This window comes from Coenobita brevimanus, chromosome 23, assembly GCF_032717465.1.
Source record: "Coenobita brevimanus isolate Jiangsu-jjx chromosome 23, ASM3271746v2, whole genome shotgun sequence".
Lineage (NCBI taxonomy): Eukaryota > Metazoa > Arthropoda > Malacostraca > Decapoda > Coenobitidae > Coenobita > Coenobita brevimanus.
The window spans coordinates 53,064,943-53,085,031 of record NC_136976.1 but is presented as its reverse complement, the minus strand read 5'-3'; the positions used below and the strand labels follow the sequence as shown (position 1 = coordinate 53,085,031).

At 42.1% G+C, this 20,089-nt stretch overlaps 1 protein-coding gene across 1 annotated transcript in view; it reads right to left on the bottom strand.

Moving 5' to 3' along the window:
* LOC145392974 (importin-4-like) overlaps nucleotides 1-20,089 on the bottom strand; it is a 332,091-nt gene that overhangs the window by 180,179 nt on the left and 131,823 nt on the right. Inside the window, exon 8 of the mRNA XM_080267268.1 lies at nucleotides 8,378-8,497. Coding sequence (XP_080123394.1) covers nucleotides 8,378-8,497 — 120 coding nt within the window. The remainder of the gene's footprint in view (nucleotides 1-8,377; nucleotides 8,498-20,089) is intronic.

The following is a 20,089-nucleotide window of genomic DNA, read 5'->3' as shown; positions in this document are numbered from 1 at the left end:
TTACTTCCCCCCTTCAGAAGCATATCTGTACCTCTGGAAGTCGTCCTCTTCTTTCCACCACCATGCTTGTGCTCTGGTACGACATCAGGTGACTGCAGCAAGAATCTTCCTGACGGTTGACTTTGCGCGTCCAGTACGTTCACAAATCGTGTTGATAGGGACATTATCCTGCCTCCATGCAATGATACAGACCCTCTCATCCCTTGAGCTGTACTTTCCAGGCATGACAACTCGACTCTAGGAAAATAACAGGGCAAACAGTAATGCATATGAAAAAAGAGGGGGGTACAAGCTTGGAGTGACGGGAACATATATCCCCAATCTCACTTCTGGGCAGCACTGACATGCTGAGTGTTTCATCACCTCCCTCCAACATCAGAGGAGTTGCCAGTTAATTCTTGCCCCCAAAATTCACTACCTTTCGGCTAAAACTGGCAGAAAATGGAGGTAAGGACGTAGGATTTTGTAAAACGTTCAATAAGTATTGTTTGTTGGGGAGCTGGGTGGTAGAATGAATGTCTCAGTGCCTGTCTATCTATAATTTTATTTATCTAGTTCTCTATATGATATTCACCTCGGCATTTACAGTGCAGAATTATGTTCTGCTATTTGATAATGGGGCTGCAACTGGGAGACAGCAGTGCTACAAAGGCAAAACAATGGATGTTTAAATGTTTTCACTAAATTCGGTATGTTTTGAGGTGAATGGCTGTTTTTAGTAAACTGTGAATAGTTAAGTATGTTTTGTTAATTTTTGCTGTTGTGAGGCAAGCGACACTGTCAGTGAGGGAGTGTTACTGAGAAGAGGGTAGAGACAGCTGTACGCCTCCCAGCAACCTCGCCATATTCAATTTCAGTTGTAAAACAATTTAATTTTCTTTTTGTTTAGTGTGCATATACAAGTGCTATATTTATTATTACAGTAAAAGTCCTAAGATTCGGCAGCTGATTATTCGGTAGATCTGACATTTCGGCAGTTTTGAGAAACAGTCCCATTTACAAAAATCTCTGATTGTTCGGCAGATGTCTGGAATCATCTCGGCCATCCAGGAAGTGTTATCTGTGACTTGTAGGCCTAATGTTTCACTACACTTCTATAAGTTCACAAGTTTCTATATTTTTCAGATACAGGTATAGTACTGTACTGATTACAATATTGCACAGTATCATACAGTACAGTAACCAGCTCCCCAAATTAGCGAGGGTTACGTTCCAAGCCCCCTCGCTAATTCTTGAAATTCGCTCATTCTTGACGCCTTCCTGAAAATGACATTTATCAGTAATTGCGTGGCCCATGAACCAATGATACAGTAATGCATTACCCATAAATAAATGTTGCCTTTTAAATAAGTTTCCCCATTGTTTTTAGCTGTATGGCTGTGACAGCTCTTGTATTTTGATTCCTCTGCATAATGGTGGAAAGGACTGTGGTAAGTGTTTAATTAAACCTAACCTAACCAAGTTAACTGTACCTAATAATTTAACCAATCCTAACCTAACCTAAAGTCGGAAAAATACATAAAATAAACTGGAGGAATATGAATTGGTAAGGTCTTTCTGATGAAAGTTAAACGTAATTTAACGTACATTCTTTTGTTCGTTTTTGTGTTTATGTGAGAGAGAGAGAGAGAGTATTGATGGAAACAGTAATATATTCTATTAACCCCTTAATAACCCCCGGCATTGAACAACCTTTTACTATACCGATGTCAGTGATGTCAAGTTAGTGAGAGCTAAAAAAAAAAAAAAAAAAAAAAAAAAAAAACAATTATGGGGAGGGAACGAAGGTCACTGGTATGTTTACACAACTCTACACTATGATTGCAAGCAGTCAGGCAGTCGCTTTATCTCAGATGTTTTCACCCATCTGGTAAATGCACGATAACTTTATCAATTCTTCCATGACTCATATCGAACCATAGCATGGGTTTAGGAGGCTAAATAACACATTGCTAGGAGTGCCAGACAATTATCTTCACATCTTTAAGAAAAATAAATTGGTTTCAGAAGAATGAAAGAAACTTACTCTATGTACTCAGAGAGAGATTAAATTTCTTCCATTTTCTTAAAGATGTGAAGATAATCGTCTAGCGCACCTAGCAGTGTGTTATTTAGATTCCTAAACCCATGCTACGATTTGCTATGATTCACGGGAGAATTGATAGAGTTACGGTGCATTTACCAAATGCGCGAAAACATCTGAGATAAAGCGACCATCTGACTGCTTGGAATCGTAGTAGAGTCGTGTACACATACCAGTGCCCTTCGTTCCCTTCCCATAATTGTTCAGTTTTTTTTTTTATAGCTCACACTAACTTGACATCACTGACATTGGTACTGTAAAGGGTTGTTCAGTGCCGGAGGTTATTTAGGGGTTAATGGACTACATTACTGTTTGCATCAATACTCTCCCTATCACACGTAAACAAAAACACGAACAAAAGAACGAGCTCTAAATGTCCGTTTAACTTTCATCAAAAAGATATTACCAATTCATATTCCTCCACTTTATTTTATGTAATTTTTGGACTGTTTTATTTTCTGTTTGGAAAAAGTACTGTATACAGTACTCACTCCAAACATATTTGTAATAATATAAGTAGTGATGACAGTGTTCACCAATACAAGTGATGAACTGAGCTGGCAGGTAATATTCGGTATCATTTCGGCCAACCAGGAAGTGTTATCTGACTTGTAGGCCTACTGTGTCAATACACTTGTATATGTTCACTAATTTATATATATATTTTCAGATGCAGGTATAGTGCTGTATTGATTACAGTGTTGTACAGTATACAGTACTCTCTCTAAACACAGTTGTAATACCATTAGTGGTGATGACAGTGTTCACCAATGTATTTAAGGTACTGAGTGGGTAGGTTTCTTTATTATTCGGCAAATCCAAAGGCCTTCTCTAAGTACACACAATCCACCCAACCATCTCTCTCCTGTACCACATCAATCGCTCTTGAGTAAAAGCTCAACAAGTTAGAAACACATGACCTTCCACTTCTGAATCCAAACTGACATTCAGCCAAAATATTCATCTCTTCCAGATATTTTATCTATCTGTCTTTCAGGATTCTCTCACTCAATTTTGCGACCATGCTGGTTAGAGACACTGGTCTATAATTCAGGGGTTCTTCCCTGTTTCCTCCCTTGTAAATTGGTACCACATTTGCCCTCTTCCATTCTTTTGGCATTTTCCCCTCTTCCAGTGAGCATACGATTAAGCTGTGAATTTTATCCGCCAGTTGTTCTCTGCATTCCTTCAGTACCCAATTAGAAATTCCATCAGGTCCTCGGGCTTTCCTTACATCTTGAGTTTCCAGTAATTTATACACTTCCTGTACCTCCACTTTTATATCTTTCATCACTGGAACATTTCTAATCACTCCCTCCCCTTCCACAAGCTCCTTTTCTTTAATGAAAACTGACTGGAAACGTTTGTTCATTATTTCTGCTTGCATTGCCGCATCCTTAACCCCTACACCGCGGGCTTGTTTACCAATGACTTGCGTGTGCCGCAGGGTTATTTGGGCTCCGACAGACTCTCAAAAAATATTTGCCAAAAATCAGTTATTAGTCCTAGAATAATAAAATTACATATGCTTATGGCACATACCTTCAGCTTTCTCCTGGAATGATTGTTGAGCCTTCGTCGGTTACCGTAGGACTTGTGGAGACCTCTGAAGTAGGGTAACGAAGTCTCCACTTTACACTTCCCGACAACCCGTAATATGATTACCACAGCCAGATACAAACACTATAAACACAATTCTACAATTTTCAAGTAGTTTGGGATCCATACTCAAAAAAAAAAACACTGTGAAAGCAATGGAAATTACGAGCGCGTCTGATCGTCGCACTGGCACTAGTTCGCTCTTGGTAGTCTGTCATTTATTATTCATAAAACCCCTCACACTTCATATTTCTATTACTATATAACACTTATATATATCTACAGTCTTTATCCATAAGTTTCCTTCAGTAGTATTAGTTTATTGTCACTGTAGGGATTCAATTTCTTTCAGTAAAATACGTAGCATTCACTTTCTCGTCCTGTATACTGGCATTGACAGTGAATGTCACTTTCATCTTCACTCTCATAACTCATAGCATTCAGACATGCTAGAGTGAAACTTTCACTTTCATTACTCCTAGGGTATATACTCGTATTCTTATAATACTACTCATTTACATTTCTATTTACGTTCTCTATTTTATTTACGTTATTTACATTTCTATTTTATTTACACTGTGTTGTGCACTGTCACTTGAAATAACTTATAAAACTATTTTCCATTGTTCACATATATTTACATTCATTACTTTCACTTGCTGTTTACACATTATTTACACATTATTTACAATTCCACTTGCACTGTTTTACTCAATAGAAAGATCGTAGTCACTCTTTTATCAATTGTCAGCCCTTTACCTCTTTCCACACGAGGTTTAGTAGGGGGTAAAGGTCACAGGGCCATTTGCATGGGGGTGAAAAAAGGCCTTGAAGTCAGCAAGAAGAAACATACGTACTCTCGCTTCGGATGATGAGAGTGAACTGATAACGGAGGACAAGCATGGAGGCCTGCTAGGGGTTATTCAGAGTTACCAATATTACTTCTTGAAACAGCTAAGTCTAGCACTGATATGATTGGCAGGAAATCTAGACAATACATTATAAATTTGGTAGTTCCAGGTGAATGTAAATATCACTTAGGCTTCTCCCTTCCCTCCTTACATGTATATTTATTACGAAAATAGATTAGAGGCCTACTTAGGAGATATATATTCAGAGCTACCAATGTTATATCTTGAAACAGCTTTGTCTAGCACTGATATGATTGGCAGGAAATCTAGACAATACATTATAAATTAGGTAGTTCCAGGTGAATGTAAATATCACTTAGGCTTCTCCCTTCCCTCCTTACATGTATATTTATTACGAAAATAGATTATACGGCATATTTCAAGGGGAAAAAAACAGCGAAAATTAGCGAACGAGTGCACGTGAGGTGTTGTCAGGTGATAATTAGCCAATTCCAGGTGTATGGCACTCTCACTTACCTTATTTCTTTCTTGTATATATTATTTGGTATAAGAATAGGACATAGCGCTTATTTCAATGGATGAAATCAGTGAAAAATTCCAGGGAAGATTTACTTAGCGTAGCACGGCCGGGCAGGCGAGAGGATAGGGTAATGGAGGGGGGGTAGGGAGGGGAGTCAAGAACGGGGAGAAATGGCTAAATTGTCAACAATGGATGGGAGTACAGATGAGATTAGGAGTGCTGACTAGTGTTGGACATTGGCAGTACTGATAGATGATACAAGCCCCCACTTGGAAGCCCGGGTGAATTCAAAATAACACAGAATCACAAAAGCGACGCCCCGCAGTATGATCCCTTGCTTCCAAGCGTCACGAAAGTGACGCCCCACGGTTAAGGGGTTAAAGACCTCTCCTTCTACTTTCAGTTTGGTGATTCCTTCCTTTTGTTTCAGTTTGCCATTAACAAATCTATAAAACAGTTTGGGTTCATCCTTGCATTTGTCAATTATACCTTTTTCAAAATTCCTTAAGCAACGTTGGGTCTGGTTAGTACTTGGATGGGTGACCGCCTGGGAACACTAGATGCTGTTGGCATAACGTTCTCCATACGTGTCAAGTGGGGCTGGTGGAGGATTAGTGCCCCTCCCTGTAAAACAATTAACTCTAAGCCGTTGGCCACCCCGTTTGGGATACATGGCGTCTGGCAATGAATGAATGAATGAAAATTCCTTTCTTCTTCTCTACGTATTCTTGTGTATTCATTTCTTGTTCTTTTATATTCTTCCTTTGTTCTGTCGTTACCTCTCTTTCTCCAATTGTTCCACGCCTTATCTCTCTCTTTTTTTTGTTATCATATACCTTCTATTAAACCACTCCTTTTTCCTGTTTTCTTTCCCTCTTACTCTTGGTACAACTTTTTCAACTCCCAAATTATAGAGGTCTAGAAAGATATCCCACTTCCTCTGTATCTCTCTTGTTTCTCTGAATTTTCTCCAATCCGCATTTTCAAAAAAGTTTCTCAATCCTGTAAAATTTGCTTTCCCAAAGTTGTAGCTTCCCTGTCTATGAAGCTCATCTCTTAGCTCGACGTTTCCTATTAACATCTGGAACTCAATGACCACGTGATCACTTTTTCCCAAAGGACAGAGATATTCCAATGATTCTATTACATCGGGTTCTTTGGTGAACAGTAAATCTAACCTTGCTGGTGTGTCCTCACCTCGAAACCGTGTCTCTTCTTTGACCCATTGCGTCATCACATTATTCATTTTTATATTTAATAACATAGTGCCCCACGAATCCTCGCCGCCTCCCGAGTACCATTCCTCCCAGTTCACCTCTTTACAATTAAAGTCACCCACCAAAATTATATTATTGCTTTTCTCAATTATTTTTGCAAATAGCTAGCCATATCTGACAACATCTCATGGTATTCGTCATCCTTCCATGCTCTCGTCTTTGGGGGAACATACACTACCGCCATATCTCTCTTAACATTCTCTCCAGTTTCTAATTTCATATATATCACTTCAGCCCTGCCTTCTCCCATTTCCACAGTATCTACATTTATGTTGTTCTTCACTGCTATCATCACTCCTCCTCCCTTTTTTTCTTTTCTGTCTTTTCTCCACAGTTTGTATTTACCATCTCCCAAATGAACATCAATTTCTTCTCTTAATTTGGTCTCTACAAAGCACATGACATCAGGTTCATGTTCTCTCAAGAAATCGTTAATTTCGATCCTTGTCGATATGAAACCATCAACATTAGTATATATCACCTTCAAATTATTTTTGACGTTTTTAATACCCTCTTCTCTCCTACTCTCTGTCCGTACCACTTCCTCAACTTCTGATCTTTCACAACCATCCCCCTTAGTTTCCTTCACTTCTATTTCCTTAAATACCATTTCCTTACTTTCATATCCAATACTCTCCAAAAAAAAGTATTACATTCTTCCTCTGTCCTCTTATCATTTTTTTTCTTTTCTTCCTTTAATGATTTTAAAACTTCTCTTTCTTCTTCATTCAGATCTTTTCTTATTATAATATTTTCCATCCCCGCCTCTTTGCTTAATTTCCAGGTCACTTTAAGTATCTCATTTATTACACTTTCTGATGTAAACTTGACTCTCATTGGTCTTGTTTCCCCTTTCTTATAAGGCCCTATCCTCCTTACTTCCTCAATTTCTTTTACCCTCTGTCTCCTTCAGGGTCAATCTTGCCTAATATTCCTCTCATCAGGTTCGTGTCTCTCTCGAGTCTTACGAACCTAACCTTTTCTTCCTCTTCCCTGTTTTCAAATACTACCACACATCTGCTCCTTTCTACAGTTTCTCTCACTATTTTCTCTTTTTTCTTCAGTATTTTCACTACATTTTCTTCCATTTCTTTCTTGTTCATTTCCCTTTCTTCCTGGATGATCTCTCTTAAACTGACCACTTCTTTCTGTTCTTCTTCTACGTGTGCCCACTTTGCCTTATGTTCTTCTAATACATTACTCACCTTCTCCGTTTTATTAGTACTCTCTTCTAGTTTCCTCCTCAGTTCAACATTTTCCCGCTTCAAATTCCTAATCTCTTCATTCACTGTTTCACTGGATTGGATTAGACTCTGTATGGTGGTTTCCATATTTACAGACACATCCTTTATCACTAGATTCTCTACTTTCTTTTCAAATTCACTAATCCTCATAATTAATGTTTTAACCAGGTCCATGACATTGGTATTTGCATCAAAACCTTGAAATTCTAGTCCCTCATTGTTTATATTTTCGGCCATGTTTGATGTTGGTTAAATACCAAAACAGCTGTTACCGAAAAAAACTACAAACATTCATGTACAGTCTAGCCAATAAATCTTTACATTTTTGGTAGTCTATTAACGTTCATTATTTTAAATTTAAAACAAGACCTTAGGAGACAGGACAGACAAAATTCCTGAAACTACTTAAGGTTAGCAGCGATGGCTGGGACGTCTGCTCTCTTCGGATGTTTCTCCGTGTGTGTGTGTGTGTGTGTGTGTGTGTGTGTGTGCTGTACGATACGTTCGGTGTCACTTGCCTGCTAGTGCGACGACGGCTTTGAATGTTTTCGTCTAACTTTCTCATACCAATAACATTACTCTAGAAGTTTTTTACGATGCTAGGGTCATGAGTGTGGGAAATTGCCAAGGGATGCATCGAATAGGGTTAAAGAGGTTGGATACAGCCTTTATAAACCCCAACATATGACAGGCTTTTTCTAAGTAAAATTGTCTGGTAGCAGCAAGAATAAGCTAAAAAGGAAATCATCCAGACTCAATGGGTTAAACTGAGCATACAGCACCTGGTTGTCAGTGGTGATCCCATGACAGATGCACTGGAGGAGGGGGTGGAGGTGTTTGTGCCGTAGTGTGTCCGCACATCCTTCTGCTACCATGGCCAGTGCTAGATAGGCTCCCTTCACCTATTCAAACAAAAGTGTCTATTATTATGACAAGGCAATGCAGTTTTTAATTTTTCCTTCATTATCAACAGTTAACACTATTCTGGGCTGATGACGCACTGATGTGTCATTTGTTAGCCAACTGATGCTGGGCCAATGACGTGACGGCGTGCTTTTTTTTTTTTTTTTTTTTTTTTTTTTTTTTTTAAATCATGGTTTAAACAAATGGCACAACAATTTGGTGAACATACCAGACATGAACATGTAAGTTGTTGGACACTCTCCCCTGAAAACACCCCTGACCTTAGAACGGGATAGAAAAGTTATGCAAGGCTGGCCCAGTACAGTGCTGAACATATGCTGATCTAAATTTCTAATACAATAATATGAACTTCAATACAGTAATCCTTCGATTATCTGACGTAACAGAGCCAAAGTAATGTCTGGGTAATGGCTCTATCCTGATAATGGACTTCTCCCCTGGCCCCCCTTTGTACAGTCAGTAAAATTCTGCATTACCCACTTTTCGAAGCATTGGTGGTCAACGAATAGTCATGAAGCAGCAGCCAAACTCCACTTGTCTGGTAACTGTGAGTGGAAGGGAGGGTGGTGGGGGTGGGAGGGTTTGGAGAGTTGCTAGTGTCACATTATCAATACATGCTTACTGTCAAAGGTGTGCTTCTTTGCATTCGTTTTGTAATGTTCGATAGGAATGATGGGTATGGAGACTGATCTTATAATTAGGACATCTCATATCATTCTGTCTAAAGGAAAACGAAAAACCTGTTAATCACTCACATAGATTTTTCATTATTATTTTTATACACTGCCTTAGACTCTTTAGTTCGAGATGAGCAATTATCAGAATAACACCGGAAATGTTTGCAGGCAAATGTTTACAGTGGGATGACAGAGGATACATAAACAAATTTATATATATAGATAGGAGGAGGCCGTAGCACGGGCCGAACAGGGTACTACTCCCGAGGGGAATGGGAATGCTGGTGATAGGGAGAGCTGGAGCTCCTGTTTCACTAGCTATCTAACCATCCCCCTTTGCTGACCTTTTCAGTGTGACAGGAACATGGAGAGTAGACCAGCATACTCTCCCAAACATTTCCTCTAACTATCTATGCACTACACCACATGCACTTTACATTTCACACAACGTATCCCACTACGTTACAGGGGTTGGCGCCAGCAAGGGCATGCGGCCAGAAAACTTTGCCCCCGCTACCTAGTGGCGGACTTCTGGAGGGAGGCGTGGCGGGGGTTCTGCCGGCATAGATCATGGGTCCAGGGCGAGATGGGGCTCGGGCCTGTGCTAGAGGGTACAGGGCTTTGCGGTTCCCAGGCTGCCGCTTCCACCCAATAGAGAGGGGCCCGAACCTGGGAGTACCACCCCAGGAGGCTGCCCTATCAGTGGGTGTATAATGGCGGGATAGTTGCAGTGCCAAGACGCGCTTGGAGGGTCCCTGCAGCTGTCCTGGTAGGGTGCCCCGAGGCCACTACCACAGCCACTGGTAAGCTGGTGGGCTAGGGGTCCCAGATCCATTGCCTGGACCTGGGATTGTGCAGTGAGTGGGACCTGTGTTGTGTCTGTCCCCATTTATTAATACTGAAGATGACAAAACAAAAAAGGCTTCAAAGCAAGCCTGAGGACAGTAATTCACCCATGGGGATAACGGTGGGTTCATGGAATCTGGGAAGTTTGAGGGGAAGAGCAGGGGAAGTCGCTGAGGCATTCAGTAGGAGGTGGGTGGATGTGGCGTGTTTGCAGGAAGTCCGATACAGGGGTGGATCAGCCAGAAAGATTGTTGGGAAGGACTGTTGCTATAAGTTGTTTTGGCAGGGGGGGACAGACGGATATGGAGGTGTTGGTGTGATGGCTGCGGAGAAATGGGTGGAATATGTTATGAATGTTTTGAGAGTAAGCGATAGGATACTGGTAGCGAAAATTCTGTTGGGAAGAAAGATAGCTGAGAATATATCAGCATTTGCTCCACAGGCAGGATTGGATGAATCAGAGAAAGATAGATTTTGGGATGATTTAATACATGTAGTGGGTGGTATGCGGGATGATGAGATAGTGATTTTGGGAGGGGACTTAAATGGTCATGTAGGTGAAGCGGCACAAGGTTATGAAGGAGTGCATGGGGGATGTGCATATGGTCTAAGGAATGCAGAAGGGGAAAGGATACTCGAGTTTGGGGAGGCAACAGACATGATTGTGTGCAACACATATTTTAGGAAAAGAGACAGTAGGTTAATTATGTATGAGTCTGGGGGAAATAGCAGTCAGATAGATTATTTTCTGGTTTGGAGGGCCGATAGGAGGTTAGTGAGGGATGTTAAAGTTATAGGAAGTGAGGAGTGTGTGCAGCAGCACAAACTATTGATTTGTGATATGGTGCTTAAAGAACAAGTGATGAAAAAGAGGACTTATGTACCTAGGAGGAAAATATGGAAGCTGAAAAACCAAGTAGTAAGGGATGCCTTCTATAGCGAGTTGAGGAGAGTAGTGGCTGAACAGGGAGCTGTAGACAGAAGCGTTAATGAACAGTACAGAGCCCTCAAGAACAATTTCTTGAGAGTTACTGATGTAACATGCGGCTGGACAAGAGGACCACCAAGACATAAAGTAACTTGGTGGTGGGATGAGGATGTAGAAGCTGCAATTAAGGAGAAAAGAAGGCTTTTCCGGGAATGGAAGAAGGGTGGTAGCAAAGAGGGATATTTGGTTGCCAAACATAGGGCTAGGAGAGAGGTATACAGGGCAAAGTCTGAGTCACAGAGACAATTACTTGATAACCTAAATCATGGAGAGAGGAAAAATATATTTAGGGTGGCAGGTCAGGTGAAGAGGGATAATCGGGATATCATAGGTGAGCAGTGTGTGAAGAATGATGAAGGAAGGGTAGTGGTGAACAGTGAGGATATTAAAGATGCATGGAGAGAGCATTATAACCGGTTGTTGAATGAGGAGTTTGACTGGGACAGGGAAGGTTTGGAGCCAGCAGATCCAGTGTCTGGCCCTTGGCCTTTGATACTGCTACTGTGAGTGAGGCAATAGGCAGGATGAGGGTGGGGAAGGCAGCAGATGTGTCTGGGTTGACTGCCGAAATGTTGAAGGCCTCAGGCGATATAGGGGTGAGTTTAGTCACTGACCTGATAAATAGGATTATTTATGAGTGTGTTGTCCCAGATGACTGGCTGAAGAGTGTAATGGTAAATGTGTATAAAGGGAAGGGTGATGCCCTGGAAAGAGGAAATCATAGAGGTATAAAGCTTTTAGATCAGATAATGAAGGTAATGGAGAGAGTTTTAGAAGGTATGATTACAGAAAGAGTGAATATTGATGAGATGCAGTTTGGGTTTATACGAGGTAGGGGGACCACTGATGCCATGTTCATCGTTCGACAGCTTTAGGAAAAATATATTGGTAGGAGACGGGATCTTTATTTTGTTTTTGTTGATTTGGAAAAGGCCTTTGACAGAGTCCCTAGAGAGGTGGTGAAGTGGACAATGAGAAAGCTTGGCTTGGAGGAGTGGCTGGTTAGGGTGGTTATGGCCATGTATGTGGGTGCTCACACCCAGGTGAGAGTGAATGGAGATTTGAGTGATGAGTTTTCCGTGAATGTTGGTGTGCATCAGGGGTCAGTCTTGAGTCCCATGTTGTTTATCATGGTACTTGAAGCCCTTTCACGTGACTTTAGAAACGGACTCCCGTGGGAGTTGTATGCTGATGATTTGGTGTTGATTGCAGAGAATGAAAGGAAGGCGGAGGAAAGGTTTAGGAAGTGGAGAGATGGTATGGGGCAAAAGGGTTTAAGGGTAAATGCAGATACAACAAAAGTGATGATATCTAGGGTTGGTGGCGGTACTGTCAAAGACGAGGGAGAGTGGCCATGTGCAGTTTCCCACAAGGGCGTGGGAAGTAATTCCATCTTGTGCGGTGTGTGTGATAAATGGGTGCATAAGAGATGTAGTGGTATCAGAGGTAGACTGCGAGATAATGCTGATTTTATGTGTACGGCGTGCCGGGGTGAGCAGGTAGAGATCGTCAGACGTGAAAGGATTGAACTTGCTGGTGAATCTCTTGAGTGTGTGGAAGAGTTTTGTTATTTGGGAGACATGTTGTGTGCTGGAGGTGGGGCTGGAGCTAGCTCTGTGGCTAGGGTGAGAAGTGCTTGGAAGAAGTTCAGGGAGCTCTTGCCTCTCCTGACATTGAGAGGGCTCTCCCTACATGCTAAGGGGTCTTTGTATGCAGCATGTGTTAGGAGTGTAATGCTGTATGGCAGTGAGACCTGGGCAGTGAAGGAGGAAGACATTTGCCGGCTCAGACGTACAGAAATGACAATGATTAGGTGGATGTGCAGTGCGTCCCTGCGTCCAAGGCCTGGAGGGGCTGGGTTTACAATGGAAGAGTTGAGAGGTAGGATGGGACTGGAGTGTATTGGTGTTGTGATGAGAAGAGGTAGATTGAAGTGGTTTGAACATGTGGAGAGGATGGGGGATGATAATTGGGTGAGGAAGGTGAGAAGTGTTAATATTGGGGGTGGGGTTATGAGGGGTAGACCGAGAAAGACATGGGATGAGGTCATTAAGTGTGACCTTAGGGTTAAGGGACTGAACAGGGAGGCTGCAATGGATCGTGCAGCGTGGAGAGCCGCCATTAGGTGACCAAGGCCGACACATGCAAGCATGTTGGAGCCTTTAAAAACGAAACGAGATAGATAGATAGATCTCTATCTATCTATCTATTGCCAGACGCCTCAATCCCGTTTGGGGTGGCCACAAACAAATCGCCTCCACATCGTCCTGTCCACCGCCATTTCACTCCCCTGCTCCCAGCTCACACCCCCCTCTCTCATATACCTCTCCACCCCATCCCTCCATCTCATCCTCGGCCTCCCCCTCCCTCTTTCCCCCTCCACCTCACTCACATACACTCTCTTCGTCAGTCTTTCACCCTCCATCCTCTCCACATGGCCAAACCACCTCAGTGTGTTCCTCATAATGCTTCCTATCACATCCACATCAGCACCACAACGCTCCTTTATACCCTCATTCGTCAGCCTGTCTCTCCATGTGACTCCACAGGCTCCTCTTAAATAACTCATTTCCACTGCTCTCACTCTTGACTTGTGTCCTTCCAACAACGTCCAAGCTTCACTTCCGTACGTTAGAGTTGGTATCACAATACTGTCATGTAGTAACTTTTTCACTTCCATGCTCACTTCCCTGTTTCTTATCACTGCTTTCAAGGAACCAGTAACCTTTCTTCCCTGCTGTACCCTTTCATGCACTTCACCCTCCAAACCTCCATCCTTACTCATCACACTACCCAAGTACTTAAACGTACTCACATTTTCCAATTCCTCACCATCCAACCTCGCTGTACATTCACTGACTTCACCTCTCTCAAAGACCATCACTTTAATCTTCCCTACATTCACCTTTAGATTCCGTTTCTTACACACTCTCCCAAACTCATCCACCAAGCCTTGCAGCTCTCCTTCGTCTTCACTCAACAACACAGTATCATCTGCAAACAACAGCACAGGGAGTTTCCAAACACTATCCTCTCTCACCATGGCCACTCCAACATCCACTACCCTACCTTGTACCTCTTTTATTACCCCATCCATGTACAGATTGAACAACCATGGAGACATGACACATCCCTGTTTCAACCCAACCTTCAAAGAGAAAAATTCACTTAGTTCACCATCCACACGCACTGCAGCCTACGCACCATCGTACATACTCTTCACAGCATTCAACAACTTCCCATCTACTCCATATATTCTTAACACTTTCCACAATCCTTGTCTATCCACCCTGTCATATGCTTTCTCCAAATCCATGAATGCCGCATACAACTTCTTTCCCTTCTCTAGAAACTTTTCCACTAAAGATCTGAGAATGAATATCTGATCTACACAACCTCTTCCCTTCCTAAAGCCTCCCTGTTCTTCTCCAACTAATTTCTCTGCTCTTTCTCTAACTCTGTCAATAAGTATCCTACCATACACTTTTCCTATTATACTAAGAAGACAAATGCCCCTATGATTACCACACACTTCTTTTTCCCCTTTTCCTTTGTACAAGGGAATAATTATACCTGACTTCCAATCCTCCGGGACTCTACCTTCCTCCCACGCCAATCTGCACATCTTCCACATCCATTCTACTACTATCTCTCCCCCATGCTTCAGCATTTCACCACACACTCTATCAATTCCTGGGGCTTTCCCCGATTTAACTTTCTTCATTGCTTCCACAACTTCTATCCTACTGATTTCTTCCTGTCTTCTCACCTCCCTCCTTCTCCCAGCCATTCCCCAGCCACTTATACTCGCATTACTTCCATCCTCTACGTTCAACAATTCCTTAAAGTGTTTTCTCCATCTGCTCACTTTTTCTCCCTTCTCCACTAGTAATCTACCATTTTTATCTTTCACTCCCCTGCTAACTTCACTTCCACCCTGTCTTACTCTTTTCACCTCTCTCCAGAACATTTTCTTACAGTCCCTCCACTTTACACTCAGATTTCTTCCAAATTCCTCATCCACTCTCTTCTTACTAATCTTTTCACCTCTCTCTTCCTTTCTACATATAACTCTCTCTTCCGCCTCTCAACCTCTTCCACGCCCCTATTTCTCATCCATTCATTGTATGCTTTCTTCTTTTGTGCCACAGCCTGTTTCACCTCTTCAGTCCACCACGCTGTTCCTTGCACCCCCCTCCGTCTTCTCTTCCTTCCACACACCACATCACATGCTGCACATATTTCTTCTGTAAATATTCTACACACACCTTCCACGTCTCCCATCTGCTCCAATTCATATTTGCCCAATCGTTCCTCCACTTCTCTCTTATACTCTGCCTTTTTCTCATCCTCCTGTAACCTTTCCACTCTCCTTGCAACTACTCCTTCCTCTCGTCTTTCCCTTCTTCTATTCCTCCAACTTTCTTGTACTTTAATTCTGGCCATCACCAAGTAGTGGTCAGAAAGTCCACTCCCCCAACCTCTATACACTCTTGCATCCATTACACATCTTCGCATCCTTTCATCCACACACACATAATCAATCATTGCCTTCCTTTCATTCAGTTCACCACCCACCCTTCTCATCACTCGCCATGTATACCTGTGAATCATTTTATGCCTGAAGGGGGTATTGGCTATCACCAACCCCCTCCCAGCACAAATGTCCACTAACGCACTCCCATTCTCATCTATCTCAGCAGGCACACCCCACTCACCAACTATTCCATCCATAGGTAGATAATGTATATAAATTTATCTATATATCTATATAGATAGAGAGATAGATAGATAGACAGATATATACAGTAGGTTCGCACAGTGCGCGTCATCACAGTGCGCGATTCGCATTGTGCGCGAGTGACCAAAAATCATAACCAAAAACCCTTGAATGCGCGAGTTAACCGCACAAAACGCGAGGCAGAGACAAGGAGTGGCTCAAAAATGCCATTTTCTATTAGTGCACAACCACCCCTCACGCAGCGCGTCACGTGTCATCTGCTCCTGTTCCTGTTGAGGATGAAGAGGATGCAATGTCAGAAGTGTCAGCATTGGACTTTGAAGGGTTTATGGCCGAAGTGAGTGACTTTGATGCTCCTGGGGAAGGTGCTCAAGAGGAGTCTGTGGAGGGAAGTGTTGGTGCGGTGGGAGGTGCAGTGGGGAGTGCAGCGCTGTAAGTGTTGCCATGCCTCGGAACCCCTGTTATTTTAGGTCATCAGGCCCGTTGCCTACTGTTGTTAAGGTGACTACCCATAGTTTTGTTATTGTAGCTATAGCTTTAGTACAATGTCTGAAAAATATGACCTTTATTATGTCTCTAAGGGCCAAAAAATGTCCAGGTATGAGGGGGTACCGCCCAAATGTAATTATTCCCATAAGATTATGTATTCCCAGTACGCGAATTCCCAGTGCGCGAGGTCGTGGACCGCCCAATCTCTCGCGCACTGTGCGAGCCTACTGTATATAGACTGACAGATAGATGGACATAGATAGATACAGACAGATAGACGGATGGGTAGATAATATTGTGCCTTTGTTTTTGAGTCAACACAAAATATAAATATACGTTATATCATTACGAATATCTTGTGGGGAAACGTCTCATGTTAAAGTTGAGAGGGAATGAAAGCATTCAAACCTCCGTCCGAAACCAGTAAACTTTCCTGACAACACTAACTCTACAGACATTTACATAATTTTTTCATAAAATGCTAGCATTATATTGTCATCTCTACAGTAGTTACTAACTCAAACACACCATCCAAGTCAAACATTGCAGACTTACACGAGATTCCCAATCTATCACTAAACCCTCCTGTGCCCCCAGTCCCCAACCTCCACCTCCTTCACACTCACAGTTACCAGACATATGAGGTCTGGCTGCCGCTTCACATTCGCCCGTCTCACACCAGTGCTTCGGGAGGTGGGTAATGTGGAACTTTCCCTGACTGTACATACCCTAACTTGAAAGCCAGTGAAAAGGGCCACTACAGTACATCATACAACACTTGTTCCTATTGTATGACACTACACTACCTGGTCAAGCAAACCTATAAATCATGGCCAAGCAATTACAGTGCTCTCTTAACATCCATGGGGGTTAGGTAACAGAGACACCCGCATAGTCATTTCTTGTTTTACGATGAGATTACATCAGGTCATACCTTATCGTATACCGATTTTATCATAAATCGGTGGATTGAAACCCATTATTAAAGGGGGATTACGTTAACTCAACTTCCCAAAGTCACCTAACCAAGACTGAACCATGACAACCCACCTTCATTCCTTCCTGTGTTGGTCCAAGTCGTCCCCCCCGAGGCTGGGGGACAGCCTGCGCTTACAGGCACTAATTGTCAGCCTCTGAGTCAGACAGGAACAGGTTAGGGGGAGAGGAATCCAGCCCATACCTGCACCAACCATAACACTGGGGCCTACACTGGCACTGACCTTACCACTGGGCACACAAATCCACAGTAATCCCTTAATTCACGCGAACTTTTCTCATGCGATTTCGATTATCCACAAAATTTTTGTACAACAATTAAAACATAAAATTATAATATTCAAATAAATAATTTTAATATTTGAGAGAAATAAATAAAATATAAAAATGCCTACCCGCTGCCAGTGAGCATACGTGTGTGTGTGTGTGTGTGTGTGTGTGTGGGAGGTCGGTCTACCATGCACCACACAGTCAGTTTGAATCCGACAGTTGAAACGTGTGTGACCGGCGAATCGTTATTTGTGGTTTATTTTTCTACCTTCCAGTGACTGCTTGCCTTGTTTGTCAACATGGGGCCTAAGTGTGGTGCTAGTGACGCATGTGGTAACACACCAAAGCAGGCTCGTAAAGTGATGTCGCTGACAGAGAAAGTTAAAGTGTTGGACAAACTTAGGGAAGGAATGTCTGCAACAATTCGTCGTCAGGACGATTCCCCATCATTTATTTACATACCAATTTATTTAGGAAAGTACAGTACACTAGTTTTTAACTTATATGAGTTATAAAATAACATACCCATCCCCTTTAGGGCTAAGATGTGAATGAATGTGTTTAAATGGATGAGTAAATGGAGAGTGTGTCGTCCTGTCTCGGCTACCTCCCTTTCCTTGGGGGAAGCAGCCTAGGTATATAGATATAGATAGATGGATAAAATCCCCCTGAAAATTAGTTATTAAAGTACTGTATTAATTAATCAATAGTAATTATATTTATAGAATGACGGGGAATCGTCCAGGGTGCGAATTGTCCTGACAGGGAATCGTCCATGTTTTGACAGTGAATTGACTTTACGGGGAATTGTCTCGGGACCGTATGTTTGGGGTGAATGAGTCAACTGTTCGCACAATAAAAAAGGCAAAACGTTGCATACGGGAGGCAGTGAAGGCTAGTGCACCAGCCTGTGCTAAATTGTCTCCACCTACGCCTGTGCTTGTCAGTTTTCAGTAAGTGTTAGGGATTACTGTCCTGTTGTACGATGTTTGGCTGAGAGGTGACGATAACAGGAGGGCACACATGAACTAAAGTTGAAAAGACAGAGCTTTGAAGGGGTAGCAGGACCATAACAATGCGCTGCACGCCAGGGCCGCCATCTTGCCTGAGACAAGCGACAGTCACCTTGCGTGTGCCTGGCGCTTCCTGATGGCAAAATCGTTATGGCGGGAAATTTATCGTAAATTGGATTTTGGGGTTGAACTTTTCTATTATCGTTGTGGCGAAATATTGTAAACCAAAACATCGTAAAACGAGCAATGACTACAGTGGAAGCTTGATTATCCAGGCTCGGATTATCCAGCTTTCGGTATATCCGGGCCGTGACCCAATGGTTCAGTGGTACAGTAATTCATAGAATTATCCGTACGATAGCTCCGGTTTAAACAGGAAGCATCCAGTTTCTAGGGAGAGAGGCATGGATAAACCAGAGAGTCTTGCTCACCCTGCCCCCACCCACACTTCCTGCTCACAACTCGATCACAAGGGTGGTAGGATGGAGTTTGGTGAGGCAACTGATAGTCCTGACGTAGCATAACCTTGCTTAACTACTTAATAATTTAACCTAATTTAACCTAACCTGGGCTCCAGTTGGGAAATTGGGAAACTAAATCCACTTTTGTGTATGATGAGTTTCTTCCATTATGCCCGAAGCAATCGTAGGTATGGCTTAAAGAACGTGATAAAAGAGAAAATCTTTCAGCAAGAGAAGGTAATTTACTACCCTCAAAATAGAAAAACACAGAAAACAAACTGGAGGAATATGAAGTGAACTGGTGAGGTCTTTAGGCTGTATGCTTAGACGAAAAGTAATGGGTTTCCTAGTTTTAGGGAACGAAAGGAAACAAGAATGTCTGCTAATCAGAAAAAAAATAAATAAATAAAAAAAATAAATAAATAAATAAATACTCATGTGTTCTCGTAAGTTAGCATTCAGTTCTGCCTTCTTCGTTAGGTATCGCGCCTCCCAACACATTTTGGACCAACAGAGCATTGTTATTTCTTCCTCTTACATTTACTGTTCACTCTTTTGTTCGTTCTTTAAGTGTACTGTATGTGTGAAAGAGAGTATTAATACAAACAATAATGCATTCCATTAACCCCATCATAGCTGTCAGCCTCGAACAATGCTTTACTGTACCGGTGTCAGGGATGCTGGGTTAGGGAGAGCTATAAAAAACTGCGAACAATTATGGGAAGGGAACGAAGATCACTGGTATGTTTTCACGACCCTCCTCTACCATCTCAAACAGTCAGGCGGCCTGCCACTTAATCTCAGATGTTTTCGCTGATATGTTTAAATGCTAATGTAACATGCACCCTAATTATGAGTTTCTTCCATTATGCCGGAAACAAACGTAGGTAAGGCTTATGGAACGTTATGATAATAAGAAAACAAACTAGAAAAATACAAAAACAAACTAGAGAATATGAATTGAATTGGTAAGGTTATTAGGCTGTATGCTTGGACGAAAATTTAGGAGTTTCACAATTATAGGGGACGAAATGGAACAATTATGTTTACTAATAAGAAAAAATACTTTCATCTCAAGTGTTCTCGTAA